This window comes from Salvelinus namaycush, chromosome 42 (assembly GCF_016432855.1).
Source record: "Salvelinus namaycush isolate Seneca chromosome 42, SaNama_1.0, whole genome shotgun sequence".
Classification (NCBI taxonomy): Eukaryota; Metazoa; Chordata; class Actinopteri; order Salmoniformes; family Salmonidae; genus Salvelinus; species Salvelinus namaycush.
The window spans coordinates 4,673,328-4,685,437 of NC_052348.1; the positions used below are offsets into that span (position 1 = coordinate 4,673,328).

Below are 12,110 nucleotides of genomic sequence, written 5' to 3' on the forward strand. Positions count from 1 at the left end.
TATGAATATGTATGTGTGCATGTATACAGTGCATTCGGAAAGTGTTCAGACCCTTTGACTTTTCCCACATTTTGCCTTATTCTAAAAGGGGTTAAATATTTTTTTCCCTTCATCAATCTACACACAATACCCCATCATTACAAAGGAAAAATGGGTTTTTAGACATTTTTGCAAATGTATTAACTATAAACTGAAATATCATATTTACGTAAGTATTCAGACCCTTTACTCAGTACTTTGTTGAAGCACCGTTGGCAGTGATTATAGCCTCAAGTCTTCTTGGGTGTGATGCTACAAGTTTGGCACACCTGTATTTGGGGAGTTTCTCGCGTTCTTCTCGGCAGATCCTTTCAAGCTCTGTCAGGTTGGATGTGGAGCGTCGCTGCACAGCTATTTTCAGGTCTTGCCAGAGATGTTGGAGCGGGTTCAAGTCCGGGCATTGGCTGGGCCACTCAAGAACATTCAGAGACTTGTCCTGAAGCCACTCCTACGTTGTCTTGGCTGTGTTCTTAGGGTCGTTGTCCTATGGGAAGGTGAACTTTCGCCCCAGTCTGAGGTCCTGTGTGCTCTGGAGCAGGTTTTCATCAAGGATCTCTCTGTACTTTGCTCCGTTCATCTTTCCCTCAATCCTGACTAGTCCCCCTGTCCCTGCCGCTGAAAAACATCTCCACAGCATGATGCTGCCACCACCATGCTTCTCCGTAGGGATGGTGCCAGGTTTCTTCCAGATGTGGCGCTTGGCTTTCAGGCCAAAGAGTTCAATCTTGGTTTCATCAGACCAGATAATCTTGTTTCTCATAGTCAGAGTCCTTGAGGTGCATTTTGGGTGTACTCCAAGCGGCTGTCGTGTTCCTTTTACTGAGGAGTGGCTTCTGTCTGGCCACTCAACCATAAAGGCCTGATTGGTGGATTGCAGCCAAGATGGTTGTCCTTCTGAAAGGTTCTCCCATCTCTACAGAGGAACTCTGGAGCTCTGTCAGAGTGACCATTGGGTTCTTTGTCACCTCCCTGACCAAGGGCCTTCTCCCCCGATTGCTCAGTTTGGCCGAGCGGCCAGCTCTAGGAAGAGTTTTGGTGGTTCCAAACTTTTTCCATTTAGGAAAGATGGCCACTGTATTCATGGAGACCTTCAATGCTGCAGACATTTTTTGGTACCCTTTCCCCAGATCTGTGCCTCGACGCAATCCTGTCTCGGAGCTCTACAGACAATTCCTTTGACCTCATGGCTTGGTTTTTGCTCTGACATGCACTGTCGACTGTGGTACCTTACATAGACCGGTGTGTGTGCCTTTTCCAAATCATGTCCAATCAATTGAATTTACCACAGGTGGACTCCCAAGTTGTAGAAACATCTCAAGGATGGTCAATGGAAACTGAACTCAATTTTCAGTCATAGCAAAATGTCTGAATAGTTATGTAAATAAGGTATTTCTGTTTTCTCTGTGATTATGGGGTATATTGATTGAGTTCATTTTTGTATTTAGTACATTTTATATTAAGGCTGTAATTTATCAAAATGTGGAAAAAGTCAAGTGGTCTGAATACTTTCCGAATGCACTGGATGGGATGTATAGACATGGATCGTAAACTCAGCCAAAGAAAAAAAAAAAGTCTTCACTGTCAACTGTTTATTTTCAGCCAACATGTGTAAATATTTGTATGGACCTAACAAGATTCAACAACTGAGACACAAACTGAACATGTTCCACAGACATGTGACTAACAGAAATGGAATAATGTGTCCCTGAACAAAAGGGGGGTCAAAATCAAAAATAACAGTCAGTATTTGGTGTGGCCACCAGCTGCATGAAGTACTGCAGTGCATCTCCTCCTCATGGATTGTACCAGATTTGCCAGTTCTGGCTGTGAGATGTTACCCCATTCTTCCACCAAGGCACCTGCAAGTTTCCTGACAATTTCTGGGGGAATGGCCCCAGCCCTCACCCTCTGATCCAATAGGTCCCAGACGTGCTCAATGGGTCTGAGATCCGGGCTCTTTGCTGGCCATGGCAGAACACTAACATTCCTGGTGAGACAAAACCGCGACTTGTCAGTGAAGACAACTGTTTGCCAGTACTGTCTGGTCCAGCGATGGTGGGTTTGTGCCCATAGGCAACGTTGTTGCCGGTGATATCTGGTGAGAACCTGCTTAACAACAGGCCTACAAGCCCTCAGTCCAGCTTCTCTCAGCCTATTGGGACAGTCTGAGCACTGATGGAGGGATTGTGCTTTCCTGGTGTAACTCGGGCAGTTGTTGCCAATCTGTACCTGTCCCGCAGGTGTGATGTTCAGATGTACCGATCTTGTGCAGCTGTTGTTACGCGTGGTCTGCCACTGCGAGGACGATCAGCTGTCCGTCCTGTCTCCCTGTAGCGCTGTCTTAGGCCTCTCACAGTACCACATCTGCAGTCCTCATGCCTCCTTGCAACATGCCTAAGGCACGTTCACGCAGATGAGTAGGGACCCTGGGTATTTCTTTTTTGGTGTGTTTCAAAGTCAGTAGAAAGGCCATTTTAGTGTCATAAGTTTTCATAACTGTGACCTTAATTGCCTACCGTCTGTAAGCTGTTAGTGTCTTAATGACCGTTCCACAGGTGCATGTTCATTAATTGTTTAGGGTTCATTGAACAAGCAGTGTTTAAACCCTTTACAATGAAGATCTGTGAAGTTATTTGGATTTTTAAGAATTATCTTTGAAAGACAGGGTCCTGTAAAAGGGACGTTTCTTTTTTTTGAGGATAGAATATTTTGTGAGTCTGTAGGATAGAATAGTATATATTCAGCAATAGTTGAATAGGATGGCATTGACTAGAATACAATATATGGAATGAATAAAACAGTATGTAAACATTATTGCAGTGACCAGTGTTCCATTTTCTATTGGGACTACCTGGACTAAATGAAAACAACCCATTGCCGATGAAGCAGAGTAGAGGGAACCAACTCAGTCTATTAGCATGCACCCTTTGTATCTCTCTGGTACCGGCAGCTGAAGATCCATACTGCACTGTTCCTTCAGACAAACTCTACCATCCATCACCCTTATCCCTCTCATTCATTCATTAGTCTGATGAATGAACAATAGATCCAATTAGTCAAGTGTCTCTCCTTCATTGAATCAGTTGTCCATGTATCAACCTTAGTCTCTTTCCCCCATTCCATGTCTCCCCATTCATTCCTCCACACTCTCTCTGAAATGTGACTCAAAAGGAATAGACTGCTTGCAAGTCTCACTTACGGTGCTTTTAAGTCCTTGAGGTTGAGACATTTTAAAACGGAATCAGGCCTAAGTCTCTCTCCCCCCCCTGCCCACCACAGCAAGCTGAAGGAGGTGCACAAGCGTCTGAATGAGCTGCGTGAGCTGGTGCAGTACTACGAGCAGACATCAGACATGATGGTGGACACAGTCAATGAGAACGTGAAGGAGGAAGAGGAGGAGGAGGAGGAGACTGAGGAGGACGGCTCCATGCTGGAGACCATGTTCGACTCGGAGCAGGAGAACCGCCGGCCCCCCATCACCAACATCAGGTACTTGAAGGACACGGACGGAATAGGGTGAAGTCGTTATTATTCCTCATTAGAGCTGTTTATTAGTGGACCATGTCCAATTCTGATTCTAAGCATCGCAGACCTGGGATTCGAACCGGCAACCACGGACAATAACTGGTTAGTTTCAAACCAAGCATATAATCTGTTCCCTTCATGTACCCCAAATTACCTGGTTAATGTAAAATATCGTTTGTGCTCAATTACTTTCCTGGCTAAGAAATGGGAATGATATTATCTAAACCTTTATAACAAGGGCAAATCACACCGGGGAGTGAAATTGAGACTTGACGCTCTTCTCCATCTTTCTTTCCCCTGTTCAGAAACCCACAGCATTCTGGGAACTGGACAGAAATGAACAGTCTGACCAACGGCCGAGGAGGCGGCAGCACCAACAACCATGTTGACGGGAGGCTCAACACCGAGTGTGAGATCAACAACCGCTCTGCAGCAGCCAACCTCCGCAGCCTCAACATCCCCTCAGCCATAGGTAGCGTGACATATACGCACATTACATGCTTGCAACCTGTACGTGCACACACACACACACACACACAACCCACTCATCTCACTAACCCTCATTGTTTCTGTCTCCACCAGAGTGCCAGTACAACCGCCCCTACAACCAGGTCAAGGACGACGATGATGACGATGCCCTGGAGGATGAAGAGGAGGTGCGGGGGGCCCGGGACAGCGAGGGCTCGGGGTCGAGCAGAAGGAGCAGCCTGGAGAACGAGGACGCAGACTTCGCCCACAAAGTCCACCGGCTGCAGACCGCCAAGGAGAAACTACGGCAGCTCCAGGAGCTGGTGGCCATGGTGCAGGTGAGAGGAATGACTAGAAACATAGCATATGAGAGATATAGAATCTGAAATAAATTGTAGGCCCCATAGTGCAAGTCAGTAATGGGACCAATCTCATCCAAAAAGTTGACTCAAGTTTGCCAAAAAGCACCTGGATGATCATCAAGACTCTTGGAAGAATGTTCTATGGACAGATGATTCAGAAGTATAACTTTTTGGATGACATATGTCCCATTTATTCCTGGCGCAAACCAAACATTGCATTCCAAAGTAAGAACCTTATACCAACTGTCAAGCATGGTGGTGGTAGTGTGATGGTTTAGGAATACTTTGCAGCCTCAAGAACTGGATGACTTGCCTTAATGGAAGGAACCATGAATTCTGCTCTGTATCAGAGAATTCTACAGGGAACTGTCAGGCCATCTGTCTGTGAGCTGAAGCTGAAGTGCAGGACTTGAAAGAGCAGTTCATGCTTGAAAACCCACAAATGTTGCTAAGTTAATGCAGTTCTGCATTGAAGAGTGTGCCAAAATTCGTCCAGTGATGTGAGAGACCGCTCGACTACAGGAAGCGTTTGTTTGCAGTCTTTGCAGCTGAAGGTGGCACAACCTGTTATTGAGTGCAAGGGGACAGTAACTTTTTCACACGGGCATTGGGTGTTGGATAATTTTGTTTATGAAATTAGTATGTCATTGTGTTTTTTGTTCTGTCTCATATTAGGTTTTGGTTGAAGATCTGATAACATTCAGTTAAAAAAAAATTCAAAAGCAGAGAATAGAGTAGAAACATATCAACACACACATATAAGCCAATAATACAAAATAGAACACATTGTATAGAATCTAAAATGACCATGGTGCAGCTGAGTGGTCGAGACAGTTCTGAGTGGAAGAGGACCCTTTTGCAGTCCAAGAAAATAGAGCTGGAATTTGAGTCATTTATGGGCGATGGCTTTATGGAATAGTAACCGTGTGACTTCCTATCTCCCAGAGTGATGATACAGATGCCACCACAGCCGACGAGGGTCTCCACCAGCAGCCCAACAACACCAGAGGTGCTGCTGCTGGCTCCTCCTCCACAGGCAAGAGCCCCAGAGACCTAACCCTCACAGACAAGGCCAGGTAGGAGACTACTCGCACCCATACGGAGCACCAACACACGCGGTAGAGGCCATGGAACCATAACAAGTGTATGAAAGTACCTGTGTCTATATCTAAGTGAGTGCGTTTAAGCATGTGAATTACACAGCTGGTGATTCTGTTTGTGAATCTAAAATATTTTCTATGTGTCTCAGGGAGAAGCTGTATGAGGAGAAGCTTTGTCAGCAGCAGCAGGAGTTGCAGCAGCTTCACGAGGAACGCCAGCGGCTGATGGAGATCCAGGACAAGATCCAGGACCTGCAGTGGGCCTGCCCCGATCTGCAGGTAACACGTGCACGCACACACACTGATCACACACCACCCTATTTCCTGATTGATTGTGTTGAAAGGCTTTGGTGTCAGAACTTCTTTCTGACCTATTTTAACCGTAGTGTTCTATATTGGTAATGGGGTATTATTTGAGACAACCTCTCTCACACACTCTCTCTCTCCCATCTTCTCTCCAGTCGTCAGTGTCCAGCAGCACAGTGAGCCAACAGGCCCTGATGAGGAAGCCCCCAGCTGCAACTTCCACCCCGGCCCCTCCCCCTGCTCCGGCTGCAGCCCCCAAAGCCAATGCTTCTCCTGCTGCCACCGCTGTGCTCAAACCCACAGCCCAGGCTGCTGCTAATGCCTCTGTCACCGACAACGAGGTGGGTTCTTTATTTTGATTTGACAGGGTCAGTTTACTGTAACATCAAGGATAGAATGCTCATCCCACAGACTTAAAGTGCTTGCTTGACAAAATCAAATGGAACACTTGTATCACCCGCTCAGTGCAAGGCTTTTCTTGAGGGTTAACTGGTAAGGGTTAGCGTAACCGAGTTAGCCATGGCTGGATGTCCGGGAGCTGTATAGTAGTGTGTGGGTTATCTTGCAGATGTAACCATGAAAATGACACTGCTCATTTACCTTCATGGTTCTCCAGCAGCTGTGGTGTGAGATGCGGCGCCACCAGATCCTGCGGGAGGAGCTGCGGCAGCGGAGGAAGCACCTGGAGTCCCTGATGGCCGAGCACCAGAGGAGGAGCGGCCTCAGCGACTCCCCCTACAAGATGGAGGACCCAGAGGGACACGCCACCTCACAGCCACTTAGCAGGGACGAGAGGTGAGCGAAGCGTTACCCCTAAATTAAGACCCCTAAATAATCTGGGGGAATTCCATGATGTGAAACATTCTGAATGTTGCAGATACAAGTAGAATGACGCTTTTAGCCATTGTGTGCTTTCATATCTACATGAAGTGCCTTGGGAGATCGGTTTAGTCTCTGAGTGGGGCCTTAATTTACTTGTTCCCCTCCTCCTCAGGACCATGGCCACGTGGGGCGGCTCCACCCCCTGTCAGCTAGACGAGGACGGCTACCCCTCTGAGATGGGTGCTGAGGAGGAGGAGGAAGAAGAAGAGGACGGCGCAGAGTCCAGCTCCAGTGATGACCTGCATCTCTACTCCACTAGGAAGCAGAGATCCTACAGCAATAGGAAGACACTGGGCAGGTCTGTGAAATTCATACAAGGATACCCATTTTATTTTTTTCCTATTCAGGGCACAATAGTCTTAACCTTTTAAAAGTCTAAGCCGTGGGAGGGGACTAAGCTACATAGGGAATTGTTTTAAGATGGTCATACCATGGCTCGTTTATCTATTTGATTTATAATTTTAGGACCACTTTGGGTATTAACCTCTCTTGGGTACGTGAGACGTTAGCGTCCCACCTCTTCAACAGCCAGTGAAAATGCTGGGCGCCAAATTCAAATACAGAAATACTCATTATAAAAATTCAGAAAGCAAAACATATTTTACATAGGTTTAAAGATTAACTTCTTGTGAATCCAACCACGGTGTCAGATTTTAAAAATGCTTTTCGGCGAAAGCATACCTTACGATTATTTGAGAACATAGCCCAGCAGACAAATCATTACAAACAGTAACCAGCCTAGTAGAAGTTACACAAGTCAGAAATAGAGATAAAATTAATCCCTTACCTTTGATCTTTATATGGTTGCACTCAGCAGACATTCATTTACTCAATAAATGTTCCTTTTGTTCGATAAAGTCTCTTTATATCCAGAAACCTCAGTTTTGTTTGCGCGTTTTCTAGAGTAATCCACAGGCTCAAACGCAGTCAAAACAGGCAGACAAAAAATCCAAATTGTATCCGTAAAGTTCATAGAAACATGTCAAACGATGTTTATATTCAATCCTCAGGTTGTTTTTAGCCTAAATAATCGATAATATTTCAACCGGACAATAACGTTGTCAATATAAAAGGTAAACAAGAAAGGCACTCTCTCGGTCGTGTGCATGAAAAAGCTCTGTGACACTTTAGGGTCCACTCATTCAGACTACTCTTACTTCCTCATTTTTCAGAATACAAGCCTGAAACAATTTGTAAAGACTGTTGACATCTAGTGGAAGGCATAGGAACTGCAATTTGAGTCCTAAGTCAATGGATACTGTAATGGCATTGAATAGAAAACTACAAAAAAAACAAAAAAAAAAAAAAAAACTTCCTGAATGGATTTTCCTCAGGTTTTCGCCTGCCAAATCAGTTCTGTTATACTCAGACACTATTTTAACAGGTTTTGGAAACTTTAGAGTTTTCTATATGCATATCATATCTTCTGGGCCCGAGAAGCAGGCAGTTTAATTTGGGCATGCTTTTCATCCAAAATTCCGAATGCTGCCCCCTACCATAGAGAAGTAAAAAAAAATATATACAGTTAGATTTTAAGAAAGATCAGGAAATATTTTAGTTTTTTTTGGACACATATTTAACCCCTTATTTTTGTTGCCACTAAACTACCTCCATACTTCTATTTGTTTGCATGGGTTACCTTCAGACGAGTCCCGTGACACTTGTATAGCAAAATGGAGAAAAACATCATGTTCGTGAGAGTCTCATCTTTCCATAGTCGTAGTAGTTTTGTAGGCCAAACCGTTCCGACGCTAGACTTTTTCAACATGAAAATCTGTAATGTCTTATGTTTCACTAAGTCGTGGCTGAACGACTACATTAAGAACATACAGCTGGCGGGTTATACACTCTATCGGCAGGATAGAACAGCAGCCTCTGGTAAGACACGGGGCGGGGCCTATGCATATATGTAAACAGCTGGTGCATGATATCTAAGGAAGGTTTTGCTCGTCTGAGGTAGAGTATCTCATGATAAGCTGTAGACCACACTATCTACCCATAGAGTTTTCATCTGTATTTTTCGTAGCTGTCTACATACCACCACAGACCGATGCTGGCACTAAAACCGCACTCGATGAGCTGTACACCGCCATAAGCAAACAGGAAAACGCTCATCCAGAGGCGGCACTCCTAGTGGCCCGGGGACTTTAATGCAGGGAAACTTAAATCAGTTTTACCTCATTTCTATCAGCATGTTAAATGTGCAACCAGAGGGAAAAAAATTCTAGACCACCTTTACTCCACACAGACGCGTACAAAGCTCTCCCTCGCACCTCCATTTGGCAAATCTGACCATAATTCTATCCTTCTGATTCCTGCTTACAAGCTAAAATGAACGCAGGAAGCACCAGTGACTCTATAAAAAATTGGTCAGATGAAGCAGATGCTAAGCTACAGGACTGTTTTGCTAGCGCAGACTGAAATATGTTCCGGGATTCTACCGATGCCATTGAGGAGTACACCACATCAGTTACTGGCTTTATCAATAAGTGCATCAATGACGTTGTCCCCACAGTGACTGTACATACATACACCAACCAGAAGCCATGGATTACAGGCAACATTCGCACAGAGCTGAAGGGTAGAGCTGCTGCTTTCAAGGAGCGAGACTCTAACCCGGAAGCTTATAAGAAATCCTGCTATGCCCTCCGACGAACCATCAAACAGGTAAAGCATCAATACAGGACTAAGAGCGAATCGTACTGCTCCGACGCTCGTCGGATGTGGCAGGGCTTACAAACTATTACAGCCTACAAAGGAAAGCACAGCCGAGAGCTGCTCAGTGACACGAGCCTACCAGATGAGCTAAATAATTTCTTTGCTCGCTTCGAGGCAAGTAACACTGAAACATGCATGAGAGCATCAGCTGTTCCGGACGACTGTGATTACGTTCTCCACAGCCGATGTGAGTAAGACCTTTAAACAGGTCAACAGTCACAAGGCCGCAGGGCCAGACGGATTACCAGGACGTGTACTGGGAGCATGTGCTGACGAGCTGGCAAGTGTCTTCACTGACATTTTCAACCTCTCCCTGTCCGAGTCTGTAAAACCAACATGTTTTAAGGAGACTACCATAGTCCCTGTGCCCAAGAACACTAAGGTAACCTGCCTAAATGACTACTGACCCATAGCACTCACATCTGTAGCCATGAAATGCTTTGAAAGGCTGGTCATGACTCACATCAACACCATTATCCCAGAAACCCTAGACTCACTCCAGTTTGCATACCGCACCAACAGATCCACAGATCTCTATTGCACTCCACACTGCCTTTTCCCACCTGGACAAAAGGAACACCTATGTGAGAATGCTATTCATTGACTACAGCTCAGCGTTCAACACCAGAGTGCCCTCAAAGCTGGACTTCCTGATGGGCTGCTCCCAGGTGATAATGGTTAACAACACATCCGCCACGCTGAACCTCAAAATGGGGGACCCCAGGGGTGTGAGCTCAGTCCCCTCCTGTACTCCCTGTTCAATCGTGACTGCACGGCCAGGCACGACTACAACACAATTAAGTTTGCTGATGACACAACAGTGGTAGGCCTGATCACCTAACCCAACTCCAGTCCTAGAGAGATACTCTGGGTGTGCAGGCTTTTGTTCCACCCCATAGGTTTCTATTGATATATGGTTACATACGGTATTGTTCTTCCATTTACTTGGTTGGCATTTTCTTATTGTTGTTGCATTGTCGAGAAGGAACCTCCAAGTAAGCACTTTGTTGGATGATGTTGACCATACGTAGCCCGTTTTTATAAGACTAATAAATCTTGAATCTTGGCATCATGAAAGTTCTGGGGGAAAATTGGGTCATGCATTCACAGCAGCACCCACAACTCGTTGGACACCCAATAATACAAATATATCACTCTTCCCCCTTCTTTCTCCAGCAATGTTCTGAAGCCACCCCAACAATTTGCATCTGTAGCTAGTGGACGACCCTCTACCCGTTCTCGAGCCAAACAACAACAACAACAGTCCCAAGCCCATTGCGGCATCGGGAGTGCGAGGCGCCAGGAGAACCTGCGTTGGGCGGCTGAGCTGTCATTCCAGGAGGGTTCTGGCACTGGGTCTGCGTTAGCATCACACCACTGGCAGGAGCAGGTGGGCACACTACAGAGGCAGCTGGACTTCAGCACCAGCATGTGTCAGACCCTACTGCAGGACCAGCAGGTTGGTATAGCAGTTAAGTCACCTCACACCAATACATAAGCTTATCTAAAACATTTGACATGGTTGAGGCGTGCCTGATTTAGCTTGTCAGGTACGAGGAAAGCTGGCATGAGGAGTTTGATTTCTATGTACCTGACAAGCTAAGCTATATCAAGGGAACCTCGCATGTCAATTCTTTGGAATGTATTGATTTTAGCTTGTCTGGCATGAGGGATTTGTGTGCATTTCAGACTATTCCATTGTTTTCTTTGTACCTTCCAAGCTAAATTAAGTGCCTCAAGTATTTCAAATGTTTGGAATACGTATCGAACCATGTCTGATTTCACCAAACCAAAGGAGGTACTTGAGGTTAATTTAGCTTGCCTGACATGAGGAGTTTGTTTCCATTGTACATGACCAGCTAAGCCAAATAAAGTACACCAAGTATTTCAAATATTCTGAATATTGTGTATTCACGCCTGGTCTGTGTCGTGACTTTACTTTCATTAATCTGATGACTGTTATTTATCTAATCAAATAACTGTTTAATTGTTACCCAATTTAAATTAACTCATTAACAATTAACTCATTAGGAATTGGGGCACCACGAGAGCAGTTCTTGAAAGAGTTACCATCTCCCGATTTAAACTCTAAGGGTCTTTACCTATCACATCCATAAACGGTCAACGTATTAATGATAACCTTGTATCATATCATCATTCTGAACAGTTGTAACCTCTTATCTGCAAAAACCCCAGCCTTATGATTCAGTGCTACACAAATTGGTTTAATTTATTTACTAGCTAAATGGTAACAGAGGATAAACATACACACTTAATACATTAGCAAAAGGTCCCTAGTGGAATAAAATAATATGGCGGCTTGTTACAACGGGAAGGGGGACATAATACTTTGCACACGAACCGCCACCCGTTTGGAGTAAAGTCATCATGAATATATTTACGTGTAAATGTCTTTGTTGGTCATGAACACATGCTTTGTTTGTAAATTATGTTGGAGTGTACCTCTAGCTCTCCGTAAGTAAAAAAAAAAAAAAAAAGAAAGAAAAGAAAATGGTGCCATCTGGTTTGCTGGGTGACTTTCACTTTTACTTGAGTAATTTTCTATTAAGGTATCCTTACTTTTACTCAAGTATGACAATTGGGTACTCTGTCCACCACTGATACATTTCAAGTTACAGTAGTTCCTTTCTATAAAAAAAAATATGACATCACAAAATAACAACCAAACGACAGTGTTCTTTTAGGTCAT

The 12,110-nt window shown here is 44.8% G+C and overlaps 1 protein-coding gene across 6 annotated transcripts in view; it reads left to right on the forward strand.

The window, feature by feature from the left end:
* Positions 1–12,110, forward strand: part of LOC120035100 (pericentriolar material 1 protein-like) — a 40,327-nt gene that overhangs the window by 10,705 nt on the left and 17,512 nt on the right. For 5 of the 6 annotated variants that reach the window (XM_038981874.1, XM_038981878.1, XM_038981879.1 and 2 more), the window contains exons 11-19: positions 3,319–3,528; positions 3,870–4,036; positions 4,147–4,370; positions 5,340–5,470; positions 5,644–5,773; positions 5,956–6,141; positions 6,417–6,595; positions 6,795–6,980; positions 10,577–10,859. In XM_038981874.1, coding sequence (XP_038837802.1) covers positions 3,319–3,528; positions 3,870–4,036; positions 4,147–4,370; positions 5,340–5,470; positions 5,644–5,773; positions 5,956–6,141; positions 6,417–6,595; positions 6,795–6,980; positions 10,577–10,859 — 1,696 coding nt within the window. The remainder of the gene's footprint in view (positions 1–3,318; positions 3,529–3,869; positions 4,037–4,146; positions 4,371–5,339; positions 5,471–5,643; positions 5,774–5,955; positions 6,142–6,416; positions 6,596–6,794; positions 6,981–10,576; positions 10,860–12,110) is intronic. The other variant, XM_038981875.1, reaches the window with a different exon arrangement.